Source organism: Lissotriton helveticus, chromosome 7 (assembly GCF_964261635.1).
Source record: "Lissotriton helveticus chromosome 7, aLisHel1.1, whole genome shotgun sequence".
Classification (NCBI taxonomy): domain Eukaryota; kingdom Metazoa; phylum Chordata; class Amphibia; order Caudata; family Salamandridae; genus Lissotriton; species Lissotriton helveticus.
Genome location: NC_136068.1, coordinates 1,259,523,236 through 1,259,547,811, shown reverse-complemented (window position 1 = coordinate 1,259,547,811; position 24,576 = coordinate 1,259,523,236). Strand labels below are relative to the sequence as shown.

The 24,576-nt window shown below is 48.5% G+C and overlaps 1 protein-coding gene across 8 annotated transcripts in view; it reads left to right on the top strand.

Annotated features, from left to right (window-relative positions):
- The window catches only part of SPATA20 (spermatogenesis associated 20), a 2,403,479-nt gene that overhangs the window by 1,018,000 nt on the left and 1,360,903 nt on the right, over nt 1-24,576 (top strand). For all 8 annotated transcript variants that reach the window (XM_078654432.1, XM_078654437.1, XM_078654433.1 and 5 more), the window contains 2 exons: nt 23,068-23,263; nt 23,344-23,474. In XM_078654432.1, coding sequence (XP_078510558.1) covers nt 23,068-23,263; nt 23,344-23,474 — 327 coding nt within the window. The remainder of the gene's footprint in view (nt 1-23,067; nt 23,264-23,343; nt 23,475-24,576) is intronic.

The following is a 24,576-nucleotide window of genomic DNA, read 5'->3' as shown; positions in this document are numbered from 1 at the left end:
TGTATATAGGAATGATCTATGTGCCAAGCCAAGACGAGGCCATTGGGACGCCTCTCATAGTGGGCTACTGTAATTGTGCGGCTGCCGTGATTTTCACATATTTAGAGATTTGCCACACAAGCCATCTCATCTGTCGTACAATATATGGATTTTCACAAAACAAATATTTCTAGTTCAAAAGTTACAAAAAATGTGATGACCCGTGTTGCTGCGCAGTGAAAAGCCCTTTGCAAAGCTGGGCTGCACACCACTCTGTTGCTATGGGCAAGAACCCTAACATACTGGCCCAAAATCAAAGGCTCAGACGTATACAAATCCGCAGGAATCTAATAGAGGCCTTTCACCCTACCGTCTTTATAGAGTTTGAATGGCCCCAGAAACTCCTCAACTCTTTTGTAGGTAAACAAACCTTACAAGAGATGATCACCCTATCATGTTGTATCTGTAGACTCAATATTGACGACCTATCAGCAAAGAAAGTACAAGTACCCTTCATCCTCTGCATATCTCTGGAATTTCGGGAGCAGTCTTAGAACAGTTAGAAACTCATTTTCAAAATCTACGAGAGTCTGTAGATTTGGAGGCGTCCAAGAGATTAACCTATTGTGTATCCTGCAAGACCCTCCTTTTATACTAACAAAGCCTTGTAATCATAGTGTTTTGTAATAATGTCCTCATGGAATTTCCTTCCTAAGGGTAGCAAAAGAACGGACTTTAATGTACGGCATGCATGTTCAACCCTTGGATGTTTTTTATTTAAACAAATGTTCTGTAGTAGGGGATCTCTTTGTATAGTCATAATCTAGTGAATAGTCAAAAATAATCTCTTAAATTGTCTTCATTGCAGTCCTGCATAGACACTTAAGAGAAAATTAAAGACAATAATGCAGCCTGTACCTACAAGGCTACACTGTCCAGTACTTGAACAAGAAATCCCAAGGATATTTACCAACATCACATTTATCATAATGAGTCAAGTTCCATACCTAGATAAACTTCCCCTTCACAAAATCCTTGGAATGATAGAGAGGAAGTGATGGACAGACAAACCTCCCTAGGCTGCCATTATGTGTCTGAAAAAGGGATACCGTGCCTTTAAGGAACTCTCCAGACACCGTCGGTATCCCAGCATGCACAGCCAAGTCCTTTTACTTTCAGTTCTTTTTTCCGGCTCCTGCTAGCAGGACCCTGGAGCATTGAGCTCTCCCTTTTTGGGTTTAATTCAAATTTTTGACACTTTTCAAGTGTTTAGAGTGTTTTACTCGACGTCTACGTACTCCTTCTTCCATTTGCTGGAGTTTTTTTGCCAGTTTTTGCCACCTTTTCTGTCGAAAATGCCTGCATTGTTCGACAGATGCCCTGAGTGTGCCAGGAAGAAGGCCAAATCGGACGTCCAAAGAGTGTGTATCCTCTGTCTCCCTTCATCCCATGTCCCTGAAGATTGTGAGTTCTGTCAGTCCTTTTCCAAGAGGACCAGGAGAGAGAGGGAGAAGATCCGGCTCCAAGGCCTGGAGCTGAGAAAACTTCAGGATCAAGGTGGGTCTGGGCATGGGAGGACTGGGTCTGAGTCCTCTGCCCCTGCCGCGGCCGCTGGGGGTCTCCCCAGTCAAGAGAAGGCCAGAAAACGGCACATTTCTCCGTTGACGTCGATGGCCTCGACGTCGGCGTCGAGAGGGTTGACCACCGTGTGCTCCCCGTCGACCCAGGGCTCTGGGTCGAAGCGGCGTCGCCGTTCGACGTCGAATGGGCTGACGTCGAGACCTCGGGCGAGGTCGACGTCGAGAACTACATCAACGTCGAGGAGTCATTGACGTCGTGTTGGTTCCAGGCACCGCCGCTCGCCGTCGAGGCGACACCGCCGCTCGCCGTCCAGGCGACACCGCCGCTCGCCGTCGATGTCTACTCGACGTTCAACGTCGAGGAGCAGGCACTCGACGTCGAGGAAAAGGAGATCGCCGTCGAGGAAAAGGAGATCGCCGTCGAGGGATGTGTCGATGTCGAGGCATTCGACGTCGAGGAAGAGGTCGACGTCTAGAAAGGAGAGGTCAACCTCAGGGAGGCGATCCAGGGCAAGGACGGCGTCCCCGGGCTCGGTGGTCAGCCTGTCCTCTGCTTCCACGAGTCCCCGGTTGCGATGGCGCCGGCGTTTGTCTACTAGAAGGTCTGCTTCTAGGGCTTCTTCGCAAAGACCTGCAAAGAAAAAGAGAGTGGTTAGATCTTCCGACTCGGAGTACTCTCAAGTCTACTCACATTCTCGGCCGAGGTCGCTTACGCCTCCTCCGTTGCCGCCGAAGAGTCCCACTCCTCCACCTCTTCCTGGGACTAATCCTCCTCCTCTCCTCCTCTGCCGAAGACTCCTCCTCCTCCTCCGCTTCCTCCTCATCGCCCTCCGCCTCTTCCACCACGGCCTCCTCCAAAGTCCGTCTCGCTACCGCGCTTCCCTTCACCACCTAAGGGGACGCCACAGCCGAAGACTCTGGCTCTACTCCCGCAACTTCCACCCCTGACCAGGCCGGTGGATCGTCCACGACCTCCGAGGTCCAGATCGCGATCCAGGTCGCGATCAAGGCAAAGACGACGCTCTAGAAGTGACCGTCGTTCATCTACAAGGTCCCGGCGGCGTCAAAGACGAGATCGGTCGAGATCCCGTCATACGGATTCGTCCAGTGCTCGGGGGTATTCGCCCACTCTGTCAGATTCACCCCACACGAGAGTGTCGCCAGTGGACGACATTGTGTCTTTTCAAGAGGTGCTATTGCGAGGGGCGGCGAAGCTGGGTATTACCCTGACGGTGCCCACGCCTGCGACATCAGTGATCTTCGAGACCCTCCATAAGCGACAGCTGTCTCGACCCCAGTTGCCCTTGGTGCCGGGGCTGGAGGAACCCGCGATGGAGCTTTTCCTGACGCCGGCGTCAACAAGATCCGCTCCCTCCAGGCTGCAGAAGAAATACAGACCTCCAGACTCCGATCCGGCGTTTCTCAGATCGGACCTGGTCCCGGATTCGGTGATAGTCACGGCCGCCAGGAAACAACACGCTACTGCTCCATCATCCACGGAACCCCCGGATAAAGAGAGTAGACAGATGGATTCTGCGGGTCGTAAGGTCTGCGGAACGGCTGCTACGTCTATGAAAGCTGCTAGTGTCACGGCTCTCCTGGGGCGATACGACCGATCGTTGTGGGATGCCCTACAGCAGTTTGTGGAGCATCTCCCTAGGGACAAGAGGGAGGATTTTCAGGAGATCATCAACGAGGGTATGATGGTGTCCATTCAAGTGATCAGTGCGGCGGCGGATTTCTCGCTCTTGGCTGCCCATGGCTACTGCCACGGGATAAATTTGAGACGTCATGCCTGGTTGCGCCTGACGTCGCTGAAACCAGATGCCCAGCAGAGGGTCGCCAACCTGGCGTTCTCTGGAGCGACATTGTTTGGAAAACACGCTGATGAGGAGATGGCCCGCATGAAGGTGGAGGCCGAAACCCTGGCGGCTGTCGGGTTAGAGAAGCCAAAGGAGTAGAAGAAGACTTTCCGCCCTTTCCAGAGGCGTTTTGGTTCCCAGGGCAGAGGGCAAGGTCGTCAAACTGACCAGCAGCAACATCAGCAGCAGCAGTACCATAGGCGGCCTTTCCAGAAGCGACAGAGGGGCAGAGGCGGCCAGCAGTCCTCCTCGACGCCCAAGGGCCCGGCCGGGTCTAGGCCCTGAGGTGCTACTTCCCCGTTACCCGCTCCGGTGGGGGGAAGCATCCAACATTACTTGGCAGAGTGGAGAAAAATTACTCAGGACAAGCGTGTGCTGAATATTGTTTGCAATGGATACAGTCTTCGTTTCACCAGCCGCCTCCAGCAATTCCACCGGTTTGCCCTCAGTTCCGACTGCGCGAGCTCCAGGCGGAGGCCGATGCCCTGTTAAGAAAAAGGGCTATAGAAGACGTCCCTCTGTCTCAAAGGGGAAAGGGCCTTTACTCACGTTTCTTCCTAGTACAGAAGAAGGACTAGAACGAGTTCAGGCCCAGGCGCTTATCGATCCTCCGGAAGGCTCCGGCTCTCATAGCTGCTCCATCTACAACAGTGAGGACGGTGTCTTCTCTACTGGGGTCGATGGCCTCTTGCATCTTCCTCACTCCAAATGCGCGCCTCCACATGAGACCGCTGCAGAAATGCTTGAAGGATCAGTGGGACCAGAGGAAAGGGTGCTGGGACGACAGGATCCAGTTGTCTCGTCACGCCCAACAGTCCCTGAGATGGTGGTGCTCAGCAGAGAATCTCCTCAGAGGGGTTCCTTTCCACAAGGACATCCCCACTCAAACTATCGTGACGGATGCATCTCTCCAGGGCTGGGGAGCGCATTTAGACCATCTACAGATCCAGGGAACGTGGTCTCCGGCGGAGTCCATGTATCACATCAATTTCCTGGAACTCAGAGCTGTTCACTTGGCACTGAAGGCCTTTCATCCGTCCTTCCAGACCAACTTCTTGCTTGTGCAGACGGACAATACGACCACACTGAATTATCTCAACAAGCAGGGGGGCTCAAGATCGCGCACACTGTCACAGGAAGCACAGGCGATCTGGCACTGGCTGCTAGCCAGAGGACTGACGATAACGGCGACTCATCTGCCAGGTGTGCTGAATGTTCAAGCGGACGCCCTCAGCAGGTTCATCCAAGAAAACCACGAGGAGGTCATAAACGAAGTGGTGCTCGACGACATCTTTGCCATGTGGGGCACTCCAGACGTAGATCTGTTCGCCACCGCCGAAAACAGAAAATGCAGCGACTTCGCCTTGAGGTATTACTAGCCGGGGACTCTGGGGAACGCGTTATGGATCAGCTGGTCGAACAGCTTTCTGTACGCTTTTCCACCAATTCCCCTGATTCCGGCGGTGCTCATCAAGCTGTCCCAGTCCAGAGCGCGGATGATCCTCATCGCTCCGGAATGGCCCAGACAGTGGTGGTTCACGGACCAGCTTCACCTGTCGCTCCTACCTCACCGGCGGCTGCCGTGTCAGCCCGACCTTCTCACGAAGTTCGGGGGGGCAGATGGTGCACCCCAACCCCTCATCGTTGAGTTTGGCGGCATGGCTCCTGAGATAGTGCAATATGGCCACTTGAATCTTCCTGAGGATTGCATGGACATGTTGAAGGAGGCTAAGAGGCCTTCCACTAGGACTTCTTACGCTTACAAGTGGAAGAGATTCTGCATCCGGTGCACGTCTAAGAACTATAATCCGACGACCTGCAAGGAAGATGTCATCCTTCCATACCTTCTGCAATTAGCTCAGTCTGGACTTAATTTCTCTTCCATTAAGGTTCACCTTGCAGCATTGACTGCACACAGGAAATGTCCTTCGCAGACGTCCTTCTTCCAGATTCCTGTGATAAAGGATTTTTTGGAAGGATTGAAGAAGGTGTTCCCTCTTGTTCGGCGTCCTTCGCCATCATGGGAGCTGAACGTGGCGCTGTCCGGGTTGATGAAGGAACCTTTCGAGCCTATTCACAAGGCTTCACTGCAGCACCTGTCGTGGAAGGCGGCGTTCCTCGTGGCCATTACATCGGCCCGCAGGGTGAGTGAAATTCAGGCATGGTGTTGCCAGGAACCTTATACTGTGTTTCATACTGCTAAGGTTGTTATGCATACTCACCCTAAGTTCCTTCCTAAAGTGATCTCTGATTTTCATGTTAATCAGGCTATAACTTTACCAACGTTTTTTCAGAATCCTTCCACTCCAGCGGAGCGTTCTCTCCATTCCCTGGATGTCAGGAGGGTGTTATAATTCTATCTGGATAAGACCAAGGATATTCGTAGGTCCGACCAATTGTTTATCAACCATGGGTCGGTCAGGACTGGTCTGGCTACATCTAAACAGTCCATCTCCAGGTGGATTGTGTCATGTATCCAGCTATGTTATCAGAAAGCGAACAAGACCTTAGGGGGTAAGCCTAAGGCTCATTCTACCAGGGGCAAAGCAGCTACAACCGCTTTGCTCCGCAATGTTCCCATTGCAGAGATCTGCAGGGCAGCCACTTGGAAGTCGGTCCACACCTTTGCTAAGCATTACTGTCTGGACTCTGATGCCAGGGCAGATGCTCAGGTTGGGCAGGCTTCGTTGCGAAATCTGTTTGCACAGTAGTGGTGTTGTCTGTCTTTTCTCCACCGCAGGGTTGGTTTTTGGGATGGGCTTGCCATTCTATTCACTAGATTATGACTATACACAGAGATCCCCTACTACAGAAGGAGTAGTTTCTTACCTGTAACTCCAGTTCTGTAGTAGGGGTATCTCTGTTATAGTCATAAGCGCCCGCCCTCCTCCCCGGTGGAGAATATGGTACTGTAATGTATGCTACAGGCCTTGCCTTATGCACCTTCAAAAAGAACTGAAAATAAAAGGACATGGCTGTGCATGCTGGGATACCGAGGGTCTCTGGAGAGTTCCTTAAAGGCACGGTATCCCTTGTTCAGACACATAATGGCAGCCTATGGAGGCTTGTCTGTCCATCCCTTCCTCTCTATCATTCCAAGGATTTTGTGAAGGGGAAGTTTATCTAGGGATGGAACTTGACTCATTATGGTAAATGTGATGTTGGTAAATATCCTTGCCATTTCTAGTTGAAGTACTGGACAGTGTAGCCTTGTAGGTACAGGCTACATTATTGTCTTTAATTTTCTCTTAAGTGTCTATGCAGGACTGCAATGAAGACAATTTAAGAGATTATTTTTGATTGCTCCGGGGTCCACGCACATGGGCGGGACTAGTCACTAGATTATGACTATAACAGAGATACCCTACTACAGAACTGTAGTTACAGGCAAGAAACTACTCCTTTCCTTTTGAGACCACCAAGGCTGGTAAAAAAGGTGTCAAAGTTTGAATCATTATCTTTAGAAGGAAAATCTGTTATGAGAACCCTATAAGTATTAAAATAGCACTCTAAAAGGGAGAAAACATGTTGATGCAGTGAAGGAATGGCGTCCTCTGTAACTTCTGTGTACCAATTCACCCACTTCCTGTTAGCTATTGTAACATTATACACCGAGTGACCGAAAATGAAACAATAGTTGAAATAAAAAAACTTTGGATTTAATGGTAACAAAATAAGTACTCGTATGCTACCTGTCCTTGTTACAACTCCATATACAGCACAAGAAACTAAATGGTCTGTTTAAGCAATATGTAATCTATGTCAATAGACCACTTGCCAGAATTAAAGATAGCTTTAAGACACTTATCAGAAAGTTATATACCATTGGAAGCTTGAACTAAGAAAAATAAACATGAAAAAACTGACAGAGGATGAACGACCCGGAATATGCCATGGATTGGTGGCTCCTCCCAGGCGGGAAGTACTACAGAGCACTGTATTCTAGGCCAAAACGTTTCCCCCTGACTGGGCCGACGAAACACTCGGTCCAGGTCTGGCACACAGCCACCAAGAATCTGGGATGGGAACGGAAACTAACGCTAGCCACACCTCTCTGGGACTCTGAGATACTAGGTGACCTTTGGAAGTCGAAAGGCTTTGATAAATGGGACATCAACGGGATCTCGACTATAGGGGACCTGTGGGTACAGGGTGATGTAGTGACCTTTGCCTTCCTCCAACAGAAATATGAACTTGCCAACACAGAATATTTACCTCCAAATCCGCCACGCATTGCAGACACACATGTTCAAAGGATCTTTTCCCCCAGAATACACACCTCATGAGCATAGGCTGCTTGATGGCTACCTACCAGAGAAACGATCTCCCTCACATACAAGAAACGCATTAATAATGCAGCTGACCCTCTCCAGGGCATCAGGGCAAAGTGGAAAGAGATGGCCTCGAACTGGGCGACAAGGAATGGCAGGAGGCACTGACCTCCCCAAGGGAGGTGGTTCTATTGGCCAGGTTGTGACTAGTTCAGCTTAAAATCCTACATAGGGTGTACAGTACTGGACCCTGCCTGGTTCGAATGGGGAGGGCTGAATGGGGTGAATGCAAAAGGCAATGTGGCTCTGAAGGAACGTTCATGCATATAATATGGGAGTGCAATCTCATTCAGAGATACTGGCGTCAAATACATGCAGTTCTAGGTGAAGTGTTGGGACTTGAAAACCGCCTTGAGGCGAAGAGACGCCTACTAAATGTGTGGGAGCTCACAGACTTGGGCAGAATGGGTAAGACTTGGGTAACGCTGGGACTAATGTTGACAAAAAGGAATATAGCTCGTAAGTGGGGAGCTACCAACCTCCCGACTATTGTGGAATGGAAGAAGAGCATGGACTGGTGTATGTTCGGGGGAAAGACGGTTTACATTGCAAGAGGTTGCCCGACGAAATGGTCACTAATCTGGGGGGCCTGAAATGCATACCGTGGAGAGATTTGTAATCCGCCATGTAGCGCTAGCATAGATGACTTGTCATCACCATAGGAAATGCACCTCCTGATGTACCAATGATTCACTCTGAATGATGCTATGTATTGTCAAAATGTAATTGAATGAACTCCTCCTGTCTGTAACTTATTCACATGCCTTATGGTTCAGCGCTCATTCTTGTTTGTCAATGAATTATTAAAAAAAAAAAAAAAACACTGACAGAGACCCCCATAAGTGGCCATATATTACTCGAAGTGACTGAAAATGAACCACAGATAAACTATAAAGTCAGCCAATTGGAGTCATTCTGTAAGGTCCAGCTCCGAGCTAGCTGGTGGGTTTACAGTAGAAACTTCAGCTTCTTATATGTGGGTCCACTCTTTGAAGGAATTACACCTAATGTTACTCTTGCAGAACTGAAGTTGCTAGGGGGCGCCTCTTTCATCCGTATTTTTGTTTTTGCCTGTGCAGTAGTTCTCACTATATGAGTAATCTCACTATAGACTAACAATGTCTCACATGCCAAATTCGGTGGACTGATTGATTAATTGAGTACTTATTTTTGTATAAGGAACAAGTCGTTTTTTGGGACATCCACCAAGCACACAAAGTAATCCTCAGGGCCATAGGGTTACAAGGTTGTCTAGGAGTGAGAGCTTGATTGCCAAACCCCCTGATCTACCGGGACAAAGGGATTGCAAATTGTCAGTAACATGTCTGTTTGTGCTCTCGAGATAACCACAAGAGAAAGGGTTAATTCTCACATGCCTTTCAATTAGATTTTAGATAGATTTATTAGAAATGATGTCACTTAAGTTGGAGTTGCATGCAGACTCTGAAGCTTTGGCGATAGATTTACTAAGGTTGATAATCTTCCTCCTGTGGTTAGCTGAGAAACCGATAGCCAAGGATAAATGTTTAAGCAATACCTCAAGTGCCTCTGTTCTGGAGGGTCTGTAGTAGGGGATCTCTGTGTATAGTCATAATCTAGTGAATAGTCCCGCTCATGTGCAGGGACCCCGGAGCATTCAAAAATAATCTCTTAAACTGTCTTCTTTGCAGTACTGCATAGACACTTAAGAGAGAATTAAAGACAGATAATGCAGCCTATACATGCAAGGCTACACTCTCCAGTACTTCAACTAGAAATGCAAAGGATATTCCACCAATATCACATTTAATCCTGTCTGCCAGGTTTCAACATGTAAAACACTTCCCCCCCTTCACCAAATCCTTGGAATGATATAGAGGAAGGACAGGACAGACAAGCCCCCATAGGCTGCCATTATGTGGCTTAAAAAGGGATACCGTGCCTTTAAGGAAACTTTCCAGAACTCTCCTGGTATCCCAGAATGCACAGCAACTCCCTCCACTTTCAGTTCTTTTTTCCGGCTCCTGCTAGCAGGACCCTGGAGCATTGAGTTCTCCCTTTTGTGGGTTTTTCTACAAATTGTGCACTTTTAAAGTGTTAGAGTGTGTTCACTCGACGTGTTTTTGCCTCTTCTCATCTTTGCTGGAGTTTCTCAGGTGTTTTGGCTGCTCTTTTATCAAATATGCTTGCCTTATTTGATAAATGTCCTGAGGGCTCCAGGAAAAAGGCAAAATCGGATCCTCACAGGGTGTGCATCCTGTGCCTGCCTTCTTCTCATGTTCCGGAGGAGTGTGATATCTGTCTGCAGTTCCCTAATAGGACCCTGAAGGACAGGGAGAAGACCAGGCTCCAAGGTTTGGAGCAGAGAAGGCAGCAAGGACAAGGTGGGTCTGGGCATGAAGGGGCTCCTTCCTCTGCCCGTGCGCCGGTCTCTGTGGGGCTCCCCAGAAAGGAAAAGCCAGAAAACGCCACCGGTCTCCGTCGACGTCGATAGCCTCGACGTCGGCGTCGAAGGGAATGACCACAGTCTGTTCCCCGTCTCCCCAGGGCTCTGGGTCGAAGCGCCGTCGACGTTCAACGTCGAGGGGACTGACGTCAAGACCTCTGACGAGGTCGACGTCGAGGACTGATTCGTCGTTGAGCCATCATCGACGTCGAGAGAGGTCAAGACGCCGGCGCTCGCCGTCGACGCGTAAGTCAGCGACGTTGAGACGAAGATCAGCGTCGAGACGGAGGTCGTCGACGCCGAGACGATCGCCGTAGTCGAGGAGACGATCAACGTCGAGGCACCGACCTTCGACGTCGAAGCGACGGCCATCGACGCCGAGCAGACGCTCGTCGACGTCGAGGAGGAAGCCTAGACATTCTAGGACCAGGACGGAGTCCTTGGCTTCAGCGAATACACGGTTGCGGCGGCGCCGTCACTCGTCTACGAGGGGTAGGGCCTCAAGATCGCCCCCCTCTGGTCAGAAGAAGAAGAAAAGGAGAGTGGGACAGTCTCTGGGCTCGGAGTACTCTCAAGTTTACTCACCCTCCAAACCGAGGTCACCGACACCTCCTCCTTTGCCCGTGGATACTCCTCCGCGGACCCCGACTCCTCCTCCACTGCCTCAACCTCCTACTCCTCCACCACCTCCGGTTCCTCCTCACCGTCCTCCTCACCGTCCTCCTCCACCGGCTCCTCCAAGGTCGGCCTCGTTACCTTGTTTGCCAACACCGCCTACGGGGCCTCTGCAACCTAGGCTCCCGGTTCGACCTCCACAGCGGCCTCCTTTCCGGCCCGCGGAACATCCGAGGCCGCGGAGGTCGAGGTCTCGCTCAAGACGGAGAGATAGGTCCAGAAGTCGCCGTCGCTCGTCCACAAGGTCCAGAGGGCGCCATAGGAGGGACAAGTCTAGATCCCGCCACACGGATTCGTCCAGTCCCAGGGACTACTCGCCGACCCTGACGGACTCCCTTCAGACGAGGGTGTCCCCGATCGACGACATTGTCTCCTTCCAAGAGGTGTTGCTGCGAGGAGCGGCTAAGCTGGGCATCACACTCACGGTGCCCGCGCCCTTGACTTCCGTCATCTTCGAGACCCTGCACAAGAAACAGTTGTCTCGCCCCTTGTTGCCGTGGGTGCCTGGGCTGATGGAACGGGCAATGGAGCTCTTCCTCACCACTTTGGTTACGAAATCAGCTCCTTCCAGGCTACATAAGAAGTATCGGGCCTCTGACTCGAATCTGGCGTTTCTTCGCTTGGACCTTGCGCCGGACTCAGTGATTGTGACGGTGGCGAGGAAGCAACACGCCACCACTCCGTCATCGACAGTGCCTTCTGACAAGGAGAGCCGCTGGATAGATTCGGCGGGCAGGATGGTCTGCGGGACGGCCGCCACGTCTATGAAGGCCGCTAGTGCCCCAGCCTTGTTGGGACGTTATGATCGGTCCCTATGGGAGTCCCTCACACGGTTTGTGGAACTCCTTCCCCGGGAGAACAGGGAGGATTTCCAAGAGATCATGAATGAAGGACTCATGGTCTCCAACCAAGTGATCGGCTCTGCTGCGGATTCTTCCCTCCTGGCAGCACACAGATACTGTCATGGTGTCAACCTGAGGCGCCACGCCTGGCTGCGTCTGACGTCCTTGAAGCCTGAGGCGCAGCAGAGGGTTGCCAATCAACCCTTATTGGACAAGACCCTTTTTGGGAAACATGAGGACGAGGAGATGGCCCGCATGAAGGCGGAGGCTGAGACCTTGACGGCTGTCGGGTTGGAAAAGCCGAAGGAACAGAAGAAGACCTTCTGCTCGTTCCAGAGACAGAGGGCAGGGTCGACAGGCTGGGCAGCAACAACAGCAGCAGCAGCAACAGTTCCAGCGACGCCCATTCCAAAAGCGCCAGAGGGGCCGTGGAGGTCAGCATTCTTCATCCGCGACCAAAGGCCCGGCCGGGTCTAGGACCTGAGGTGCTTCTTCCCCCTCATCCGTTACCCGCTCCAGTGGGGGGAAGCATCCAACATTACCTGGCAGAGTGGAGAAACATTACTCAAGACAAGTGGGTGCTGAATATTGTTTGCAATGGATACAGTCTTCCGTTCACCAATCCCCCTCCAGCAATTCCACTGGTTGCCTCGCAGTTCCAGCTATGCGAGCTCCGGGCGGAGGCCGACACCCTGTTAAGAAAAAGGGCGATAGAAGACGTCCCTCTGTCTCAAAGGGGAAAGGGCCTTTACTCTCGCTTCTTCCTGGTGAGGAAGAAAGACAAGAAAGAGTTCAGGCCCATTCTGGATTTGCGACAAGCAAACAACTGGATTCGCAGGGAAAAGTTTTGCATGCTGTCTTTGCACCAGATTTCCCCTCAGCTGCAAAGGGGAGACTGGCTTTGCGCGAAAGATCTGCAAGATGTGTACTTCCATGTCCCCATTGCACGGAAACACCGGAAGTTCCTGCGCTTCCTCGTCGGCACCAATCACTATCAGTACACCATACTACCATTTGGACTGAAGTCTGCACCCAGGACGTTTTCGAAGTGCATGGCTGTGGTGGCAGCGCACCTGCGAAAGAACAAGGTGTTTGTCTACCCGTACCTGGACGACTGGTTGATCAAGGTCTCCACCTTCCAGGAAGCAGAACTGCACTTCAACAGGACGGCCGTCCTGCTGAATCAGCTGGGGTTGCACATAAATATGTCCAAGTCTGTCCCGGTCCCAGTCCAGTGCCTGCAGTACTTGGAAGCCTCCATCAATACGCTGTCAGCAAGCGTGTGTCCTTCGGAGGAGAGACGCTTATCACTCCTTCGGAAGGCTCAGGCTCTCATAGCGGCTCCATCTACAACAGTGAGGATGGTGTCTTCTCTACTGGGGTCGATGGCCTCTTGTATCTTCCTCACCCCACATGCGCGTCTGCACAGGAGGCCGCTGCAGGAATGCTTGGAGGATCAATGGGAACAGAGGAAAGGGTCCTGGGACGACAGGATACAGTTGTCTCTTCATGCCCAACAGTCCCTGAGGTGATGGTGCTCGGCAAAGAATCTACTCAGGGGGGTTCCTTTCCACAAGGATATCCCGACTCAGACTATCATGACGGATGCGTCTCTCCAGGGCTGGGGAGCGCATTCAGACCATCTACAAATCCAGGGAATGTGGTCTCCAGCGGAGTCCACGTATCACTTCAATTTCCAGGAACTCAGAGCGGTTCACTTGGCATTGAAGGCCTTTCATCCGTCCTTCCAGACCAACTCCTTGCTTGTACAGACGGACAATACGACCACGATGTATTACCTCAACAAGCCGGGGGGCTCAAGATCGCCCACACTGTCACAGGAAGCGCAGGCGATCTGGCACTGGCTGCTAGCCAGAGGACTGACGATAACGGCAATTCATCTGCCAGGTGTGCAGAATGTTCAGGCGGACGCCCTCAGCAGACTGCTTCAAGAAAACCACGAGTGGATCATAAACAACGAGGTGCTCGGCGACGTCTTCGCCATGTGGGGCACTCCAGACGTTGATCTGTTCGCCACCGCCGAAAACAGAAAATGCCGCGACTTCGCCTTGAGGTATTATCAGCCGGGGACTCTGGGGAACGCGTTATGGATCAGCTGGTCAAACAGCTTTCTGTACGCTTTTCCACCCATTCCCCTGATTCCGGCGGTGCTCATCAAGCTGGCTCAATCCTGAGCGCGGATGATCCTCATTGCTCCGGAATGGCCCAGGCAGTGGTCGTTCACGGACCTGCTTCACCGGTCGATCCTGCCTCATCGGCGGCTGCCGTGTCGGCCGGACCTTTTCACGAAGTTCGGGGGGCAGATGGTGCACCCCAACCTGTCGCCGTTGAGTTTGGTGGCATGGCTCCTGAGATAGTGCAATATGCCCACTTGAATCTTCCTGAGGATTGCATGGACATATTGAAGGAGGCTAAGAGGCCTTCTACTAGGACCTATTATGCTTACAAATGGAAGAGATTCTGCATCTGGTGCTTGTCTAAGAACTATGATCCGACGACCTGCAAAGAGGATGTGATCCTTCCATACCTTCTGCATTTAGCTCAGTCTGGACTTAATTTCCATTCCATTAAGGTTCATCTGGCTGCGTTGACCGCATACAGGAAATGCCCTTAGCAGACGTCCTTCTTCCAGAGTCCTGTGGTTAAGGATTTTTTGGAAGGGTTGAAGAAGGTGTTCCCTCCTGTTCGGCTTCCTTCGCCTGCATGGGAACTGAATGTGGTGCTGTCCAGGCTGATGAAGGAACCTTTCGAGCCTATTCACTAGGCTTCACTGCAGCACCTGTCTTGGAAGGCGGCGTTCCTCGTGGCCATTACATCGATTCGCAGGGTGAGTGAGATTCCGGCATTGTGTTGTCAAGAACCTTATACTGTGTTTCATGCTGCTAAGGTTGTTATGCGTACTCACCCTAAGTTCCTTCCCAAGGTGATTTCTGATTTTCATGTTAATCAGACTATAACTTTACCAACTTTTTTCCAGAATCCTTCCACTCCAGCGGAAAGGTCTCTTCATTCCCTGGATGTCAGAAGGGTGTTGAAATTCTATCTAGATAAAACCAAAGGCCTTCTCAGGTCCAACCAATTGTTTGTCAACTATGGGTCGGTTAGGACTGGTCTGGCTACTTCAAAGCAGTCCATCTCTAGGTGGATTGTGTCATGTATCCAGCTCTGTTATCAGAAAGCGAATAAGACCTTAGGGGGTAAGCCTAAGGCTCATTCCACCAGGGGAAAAGCGGCTACAACAGCTTTGCTTCGAAATGTTCCCATTGCAGAGATCTGCAAGGCTGCCACTTGGAAGTCGGTCCATACCTTTGCTAAGCATTACTGTCTGGACTCTGATGCCAGGGCAGATGCTCAGGTTGGGCACGCTTCATTGAGAAATCTGTTTGCACAGTAGTGGTGTTGCCCTATTTTTCTCCACCGCCGGGTTATTTTTGGATGGGTTTGCCATTCTATTCACTAGATTATGACTATACACAGAGATCCCCTATTACAGAAGGAGTAGTTTCTTACCTGTAACTCTAGTTCTGTAGTAGGGGTATTTCTGTTATAGTCATAAGCGCCCGCCCTCCTCCCCGGTGGAGAAAAGGATAAAATGATGAATGCTACAGGTCTAGCTGTATACACCTCCAAAAAGAACTGAAAGTGGAGGGAGTTGCTGTGCATTCTGGGATATGAGGAGAGTTCTGGAAAGTTTCCTTAAAGGCACGGTATCCCTTTTTAAGCCACATAATGGCAGCCTATGGGGGCTTGTCTGTCCTGTCCTTCCTCTCTATCATTTCAAGGATTTGGTGAAGGGGGGGAAGTGTTTTACATGGTGAAACCTGGCAGACAGGATTAAATGTGATATTGGTGGAATATCCATTGCATTTCTAGTTGAAGTACTGGACAGTGTAGCCTTGCATGTATAGGCTGCATTATCTGTCTTTAATTCTCTCTTAAGTGTCTATACAGTACTGCAAAGAAGACAGTTTAAGAGATTATTTTTGATTAATCCGGGGTCCCCGCACATGAGCGGGACTATTCAGTAGATTATGACTATAACAGAGATACCCCTACTACAAAACTGGAGTTACAGGTAAGAAACTACTACTTAGCAATTCGATGGAGTAATCCAGCCCCAAAAGCTAGTGTGAATAATTACAGTTACACCATTCTAAGGTGGGGTGAATGTTTCTAAAAACTAAATATGCAGCATTATCTAACTCCTCAAGGGTAATTGGTTAGAACAAGACACATTAAGAATGATTGGTGTACAATTGAACTCCAGTTGTGGGTTTTTCAAGTTGATGGTTAAAATGCCCCCCATTTGCTGTCAATAATGGCCTTGCTTGAAGTAGTAAGGTGCTTCCTTGAGGGTTTGTCAAAAAATACTTTAATCTCAATTTGCTTTGCAAGTCTTTACCTCGGCCTGATGAAGTGGGTACTTTAGGTATGGTGCCATTCCTCAATGGACCATTCTGTTGAAAATGTAGCTGTGCTGTGTGGCTTGAACTCTAGACAGTGGCTTGGAGATGTTGGCTGATCATGGATGTTTGATTGGAAAGTGGCATAAGAGACGAGCTGGTAATGGCACCTTATGTCAGTGGTGCTTGCACACCCACAGGCGAGGCGAAGTCACATTTCTCACTAGAGATTATACTTCTTCCAACATGAAGGTGAGCTTATTCAAAGAAGCATCTATATAAAACTAGATGGTGAATTAAATTAAACTAGACTTAAACTAACAGTAACCCCGCCTTAGAGCAGAAGAACATTGAAGGGGGGTGGCCCAGCCAAGCTTCTTCTGGGAGCTAATAGGCGAAGACAAGCTTTTCATTGGTCAGGGGTTGACCTGGGCGTGCCTGTTCTGCGGGAGTCAGCTGGCATTTTTAGCATGCCTGTCGATGGTTGGGATCATTTGCAACAGAGTGGTTCCTGGGATGTTAAATCACCCACAGTGTGGGTGGCCAAGACGCTCCAGCACTCCTGCGTTCTTGCTCCTGGTCATGTTGATTAGTTCTTGATGCATTTTTCCCCCATTTGTATTGTATTGAATGCCATTATCAAATAAAATTCACTTATTTGAGGGAGCGGAGGAAGCTAACTCCTTCAGATTGCCCTATCCAGTGTCTGTGTCCTAATCTGTCTCTCCTGTGAGGAGACCACACAAGTTAGTGCTACACAAACCGTTCTGTTCAGCATAGATGGCAGAATTCTTTAGTACAAGCTTTCCATTGCTGATGTTGACTGCATGCTCCTGCAAACTTTAGTACGGATATTTTAGGCTGACCCTGCTAGAGCACTATGGAAGAAGTAACAACAAGCTGCATACCCTGCAAGCTAAGTCATTCTCTCGTACACCCACAGGTTACAGAAAAGCTATTTGATGAACCATATCAAAATGTCACTGGGAGATCCAAAAGGACAACACGTCAAGGGAATCAATCTGTAGTAAAAGAATAAGCAATCAAACAAAGGAGGGAGAGATGCTAGGTCAGTTCGTCACACATCCTCCCTGACTAAACAAACTAGCCATAAAGGTTTGACATTCTGCAACTAACACTTTCTGGAAAATGATTCCATATTAAACTATGTAAGGCTCCTTTTTAGGAATCGACTCTCTCTCACCATGGTGGCATACTTCATAATCTGGTCATGCATGGGGCATTCTGGGCTAGGTGTGCCCAACTCCACAATTGGAGCTCCTTTTGAAGATGCTTTTGTTTTTTGTTGTTTTTAACAAGACAACCTGTAGAACTGTGTCTGGAGAGAGTTGTTTAGAAAGGGCGGGGTGGATAGATTTAAAATTACCTGATGATGGTGTAGAAGCACTTTATTTGTTAAGGTCGCTGTCCATTAGAAGGTTAAAAGCTACAATGGATTTGCAAGAAAAGCAGTTATTGCAAGTCTAAATAGGTCCGCTCGTCATCTCATTTTGCCCGTCAAGGGTCGGTGACGTTCATCATTACCAAAGAGAGCCTTAATCTAAATATTGCCCTGCAGAAGAGTAGGTATTACAGGAAGAATGGGTCAGATAAATTAGTGCATATAAAATAGTACCTTCAAATATCTAAGACTGATACTCATATAACATGAAATTGTTTACACTAAGCTGTTCAAATAAAGAGAACAAAAAACAAAATGATCTCTATAAAGTGCTCCAATAGTTGAACACGCCCAACATGGAGCATGGTCCGCTGTTAAAGCATGCCATCTTTATGAGTCAGGGTTTTTCCATCCAAAAAAAGGAGACTTCTATGGTTTAGTTTGAAATAATTTTCCAGTAAGTGTTTCTTACAGAAATGAAGCATCACCATAACCTGATTGATTATAGTGTGTTAGAAATGGGGTTTCTGGCTAACTAGCATATGCTTATGTAAGTATCAGGGACCCCCTGTTAAGGATCGACTCCTGGGTCAGGGAAACAAAAGTTTTTTGAAAAAGTATACGCCCAGGCAGACTTTAGCTACAAGAAACTGGCCAATTCGCAACACATATTGTGAACAACATAAGATAAATAAACAAAGAATAAAACAACAAATAGTGCAGTAGACTGATATGATATCATATATACTATACAGGTATACTTTTTCAAATAACTAGCATATGCACCTAAGTCAGGTAGAACCGACCACTCTAGTCAGGGTAAGGGGAGTTACACACCCAAGATAACCCCTGCTTATCCCCTTGGCAGCTTGGCAGAGCAGTCAAGCTTATTGCATAGGCAATGTGTAAAGTGTTTGCGCAACACACACACACGCACCAGTGGAAAAAACTCATATATTGTATATAAAACACATAGCCCACAATCACATAAATCAATTAATCACTTTACCATCTAGGCAATTGTCACAACATCCCATTTAGTGCAATAAACCAAATACTTATAAGTTGCACACGTCATAGCACACCACCCCAATACATAATATGCAGTTCCTGAAAATGATACTTGTTATCCTGTCACAAGGTATAAAATGGCATGAATCATAATGTTAGGGAATAAAATGCAGGTTTAGGTTATACATACATCCCCCCCAATGTCACTGTATATGAATCGACAAATTCTTACCCTATACACGAAGCCACAGTGCCTCTGTGCTTCTTTAACAGGTTTACGGGTAGCTAGGCACCAGGTGCAGGGCATAGTAGCACCTGTGGGCCTTTTAGTGGAAATACAGTAATTTTCCTGTTGCTGAGAAAGCACCCATGTGCATTTTGATCCTGGCCCCTCGGGCCAGAAAGCCACTCAGCGCCCCCAGGTATGTCACAAGGGTAGGAGGAGGGCGCGCACACCTCCCAAATCGAGGGGAGGCGTTCACCTGTTCCCTCCGCAATGGAATTCAGTCAAGGAAGCTGCTCTTTAATACGTGGTTCAGCTGGCGGTCCAATGCGGCTACTCGATGACTCCGTCCCAGCCTCCCTCGGCCCGGACAACCTATGCTGTGCGTCACCTCTGACAGCCTGCCTCGAGCCGTACAGGATCCTTCCTGGTCGCCGCGCTGAATGGAGCTCTCGTGGCACGGAGCGAAGTCTCCGTCTGACTCTGCGCGTTCTCACCGAGGCTATAGTTGCCAGCCGGGAAGCACGTTCATGGCCCTCCTCACTAACCCTACCCAAAGCAGAACGACAGCTCCTCCACTTCCTGGTTTGGTAATGCCCTGGGGCTGTGCCAGACTCCCTTCGCCACAGTGCACTGTCAACAAAGCATGCTGGAGTGTGTCCCTCTTGCACCCGGGGTCCTTTTAGGGTCCATATTTATTCCCTACTTTCTCATTGTTTTGTTTGCTTCAGAGTCTCTGGGCTCAGTCCAAACCAGTTTTGTCCTCCCTGGTCCAGCTTGACTACAGGGCGTGGAGAGAGCATTGTGCAAAGGAGACAGCCTATTCAGGTGCTAGCAGAACTTCCACCACTCTAAATGCAGACCAGGTCTATTCAGCCTAGCAATGAGTCATCCAGGCACGGCAGTATACACCTCAACCCCCCTTGTGACTGTCTAGAGTGAATGCTTATCTCCAGCTTCTCTAACAAATGATGGACGGAATGCTGAATAAATCATACATTCACCCCCTGTCAAGAGATATGGGTTAAATCCATTGTTCTTTTGCTCACCATGCCACCCCAGTTTAGACCCAGCCATATGCAAATCAGTCTTGATCTGTGCCTCATGGGAACAGTTCAGACCGAACTGCCAAGACAGGCCCTCCCTGGACCGGAAACAAGGGCTGTCTCAGTACTAAAGTTAGATCTGAACCCATACTGACTCGGATGTAATATGTTGTTAACCTCCGAGACAGCCCTACTCGAAGTTTCTGAAACGATCAAAACCACCTTGGATAGTGGTCGCCACGCAGTACTTGTACTATTAGATCTATCGGCGGCCTTTGATACCGTGCCCAATGACCAACTCCTGGAAAGACTCCAGGACTGCGGTATTGGAGGCACAGTTTTCAAATGGTATACTTCCTTTTTAAGTGGCTGCCAGCAAACTGTATGGTCCCCCCCTTTCTCAATGCCTATGAAAGTGGGAGTTCCCCAAGGCTCTGTGCTAAGTCCGGCCCTGTTCAATATGTATATGGCCCCCCTTGCACTTTTAGCAGAGCAATACGGCGCTAAAATTGTGTCTTACGCCAACGACACGCAACTTCTGTTTACCAGCGAAAAGGGCAGCGTGTTTAGAGGTAGTGAGATAAACATCTGTTTAAGAGCGGTCTTCTCCTGGCTCCGTGGGAGCCAATTAAAGTGCAATCCCGAAAAGTTGGAGATTATTTTTTTCCGGGTCCGACTTGAGTGTAGAGTTGCGCCATTGGTGGCCACAGGACATGTCTCCCTCTAAGTGTCCCATTACTACAGTAAAACTGGACTCCGACATGTCCATGAAGACCCAAATTCAAACTGTGGCCGGCACCTGCTTTAGGCTTTTAAAAATGCTGAGGATCTTCCTCCCCCTGCTTCCTGTCTCCCTTAGAAAGATGGTAGCTCAGGCCCGTATTGCATCAAGACTGGACTATGCAAATGTCCTTTATTTAGGCCTACAGGAATATCTTCTGAGCCGCATGCCGGTGATCCAGAATGCGGCGGCCAGAAGCTATTCGGATGATTGGACCCAGGGATCATTTGACCCCCCCCACTTAAAATCTCTCCATTGGCTTCCGGTGTGTAAGAGGGTCCAGTTCAAGGCTCTTACCTTGGCCTGTAAGGCCTTACACAACTCAGGGGCCCATTACATTAGGAAAAGGATACAGCAATTGCCCCAAAATGGCCATTGAGGTCCTTGATGCAGTATCTGATGACCATTCCTAGGTTCTCCCGTTCTCGCATGGGTGGCCGCTCTTTTCAAGTGTTGGCACCCCTCTTGTGGAACGGTCTCCCTATTGCTCTTAGACAGATAACTGACTTAGGTGTGTTCAAAAGGAAATTAAAGACTTGGCTATTTCAACAATAGCACTAGCCAGTAGCCGTGTGTTCTTTCTGCCTGTTTTCAGCGCTTGTTAGCGCCGGGACACTCCATGGAGTAGCCGTGCGCTTTACAAATACCCAATTACAATTACAATTATATTGCTGTGACTATTGAGAATAAAGCAAGATATCTGAAAGGTTTAATGATGTGTGGAGTACATTATAGGATGTTCCCAGAAGCCAGCCAAATTTGAACTGTGATGTAAGAAAAATGTGGTAAAATGAGTTCAAATTATTTTTGTTAGGATTGACTTTAAAACGAAAACAAGCTGCTCGTAACCTACCCCCTCCGGGCCAGGTCAATACCGAGTTGAAAGCAAACTTCTTGTTCTTAGCTCCTTTTCTCTCTACCCCAACTCCTACCCCTTCCGCTTTCAGGCTTTTCCCTACACTCTCTGAGACAAGTGGATAAGGGGACAGCCAAACATGTATAATCTGTAACTGTGCCGCCACTAAATAAGCCAGTTTGGGCTGTAACCCTGCAAGAACAAAGCGATGTCGATTATATGTTACATGTCTGTATGTAGTTTGAAAGAAAAAAAAAGTATATTGACCTTTTTAAAAAAGGTGATTGAATGTCCCCTAACTGGCTATTTGCCAGAGGAGAAATATAATCAAAGGAGGAGACCTTCATGTAAAGTCGAATCTCCTTTGCGTACTGTTGGTATATGCTTATTTAGATTATCTAGATTTGTGATGTGTCAATAAATTCCTGCACTCACTGCAGAATTCATAATAGGGTCCAGAGAATCATCTGTTCTGAGCAGGTGATCAAAGTATGCGAGGAGGCTGATGTGGGGCAGAGAAGTGGGATGAGTGTCTGGGGGAAGGGAAGGATGTTGCCTTTTATAGGGTAGCAATTATTCCTCCCTTTGTGCCTTGAAAGGGGGTTGGGTGGGAGCCGAGGACCAGGGCTGGTTTGAACTACAGCCTATTTTCCAAGATGATTTTACCTGCTGGAACTCGGGTACAGGAACACCGGCCCATTTATAATCCTTTAAAAATGGGCCAAATCAGAAAACAGACACACGGAGTTAAGCATAGACTGTCAAAGGCTTGAGCACTCAGTGCGTGAACATGTGATATTGTAAGGCAAAGGCTTGTGTGACGTGAGGTTGTGTAGCAATTATCTACAAGGTTTTATGGAGTTTGTGGCCTGTGTGAATTTGGCACAATGAATTGTTTTGTGTATTTGTGGTGTGGGGATGCAAACTGTACTTTATGTAAATATAGTCATAATCGTTGTTACATGCTGCTATCAGTGTGGGTTAAGTCCTGATCAGTCCTGCGGTTGGATGGGTCAGGCTTTATACTAAATGATAAGTATTTATAGTGGCATCTTTGGTTGAGGTTAGTCCTGGAGGATTGGTTGACAGTGGTATAGCTTATAGTTAATTCAGAAATAACGGAAGAGTATGCTGACTATTGATAAGATAAGGGAATTTTGGACTGGACTTGTGCCGGATGGTGGTTTAATGGTAACAATGCTTGAGATTTGAGTAACATTGGTCACAGAGGATTGGTGGTGTTGGGATGACTGTGGCAAGATCATGATTTGCTCTGGAGTTGCTATATATTAGCAAGAGAGGTTGCTACGTCAGTTTCGTCCTTGAGAGTTAGGTGAGATTAACATATGTGATTTGGGCCATGATTGTTTCAGGAGTATGAACATGCCATTGACTCAGTGATGAGTTACCCTGGGAATATTGAACATAATTAGTGTCTTGGTGGATATTGGCACTGACTATATGTAGGACAGGATTACGCTTTGGGAGTTATAGATTTATGATAATGTCGGAAGTTGTATCAGTATTTCCCCAGATTAATAGACTTGTCAAGGTCTATAATTTTGTTCTTACCTGAACATTCATTCATAGATTTTGACTAAACAAATGGTTAATTTTTCTCCTCTTGCAGTGGGAGAATAACAAAGATTCACTTTTGGAAAACAGTGAGAGAATATTTGCGACGCTGCAGTCTAGTACAGCTTTAAAGGTTGCAGAGAGACTGCCTTCACACAATGATGTGGCACCCAAATGTTTCCAGCAGTTGGTGGATATGTACGATGACGAATATGGCGGCTTTGCTGACTTTCCAAAGTTTCCAACCCCAGGTCAGCACCTCAGGTGTCAGCCTTCCACAGATTCATGTAGCTGGATTAATGAAACTGACCTTTTTGTATTCCTCTTTCAGTTATCATACGCTTCCTCTTCTCTCTCTGGGCAATACGACGTACATCTCCCGAGGGCACAGAGGCACAGCAGATGGCCCTGCATACATTGAAGATGATGGCTGGTGGCGGGATCCATGACATTGTTGGTTGGGTAAGGCAGGATTGTGCAGACTGAGCCCTGATAAATGCTGCTTTTAAAATGGATTAAATCATCAGAGCTGACCTTCATCACACCCTACTATAGCATTACTGGTGCCCACAGAATGCTGTATTTAAACACCATAGTCTTAACCTGAAGGTCTTCTTTCTACTCTGTTACGGCACTGGGACCTGCACTCACATCTACTGATGCAACCCAGGGTTTTGACCAACATCGCTTCCTGATATTCCAGCACTGGGAACCAAGCACAGCTCTGTGAATGTGCTTCAGTTGTGACCTTCAGTCCCGTGTGACCCACACGCGGCTCGCAGCGTTATAGCTCCGAGACACACAGAGTTGCACTTTCAGCTTAACACGGTCCAACCACCCCACCTCCTGTTCACCCATTTTCATTGATCATTGTTGTGGCGGACAATTGGGTTGTGTGATTGGGTTCTGTGATCACACTATTGCTCTTCAGATCTCTTCTTAGGCAGGCTTCAGTTTTCTTTGTGTAGCAGTTGCAGAATATATATTTACATCCTCAAATAATATTTTTATTTATGATAATACAATTCTCAGTGCTGAGCTCATTATTCAGTCTAAGCTAAGTATAGTGGGAGCTCAAGACACGATTCGGCAACCGAAGGCACAGATAACTGTTTATCTTAAAATGCTGACCAAACATTTAGGAAAAAAAGATCATCGTATGCGCTGCCAGCGGATGAAAACCTGTTTTTGACAATCAGCGATTTAAGTAGTGCAGAATGCTTGGCATTTGTGAGGTTAGCAGTCTCAGGCATCCGCGTTTCAGACACCGGAAAGTATCTGGTCACATAGTGCAGAATAGATATCTGAGCTGCATATGGAGGCGGGATGTTTCCATGGGGAGTGATAAACAGATCTCTCCCTGACAGATTAATCCCATCACCGGCTGCTAGAGATGGCTCCTTTCCCAAAAGCACAGCAGAAATCTGGGAACAGCAATACCTGCTTCTCCTTATTCCTCGCAATGCAGTGTTTAAAACTGCTCCTCCTTCATATGCAACCCATTTATGGTAATGGTGATACCTCTTCACTATTGTTTCTCACCAGTGCAGTCAATATTGTTATC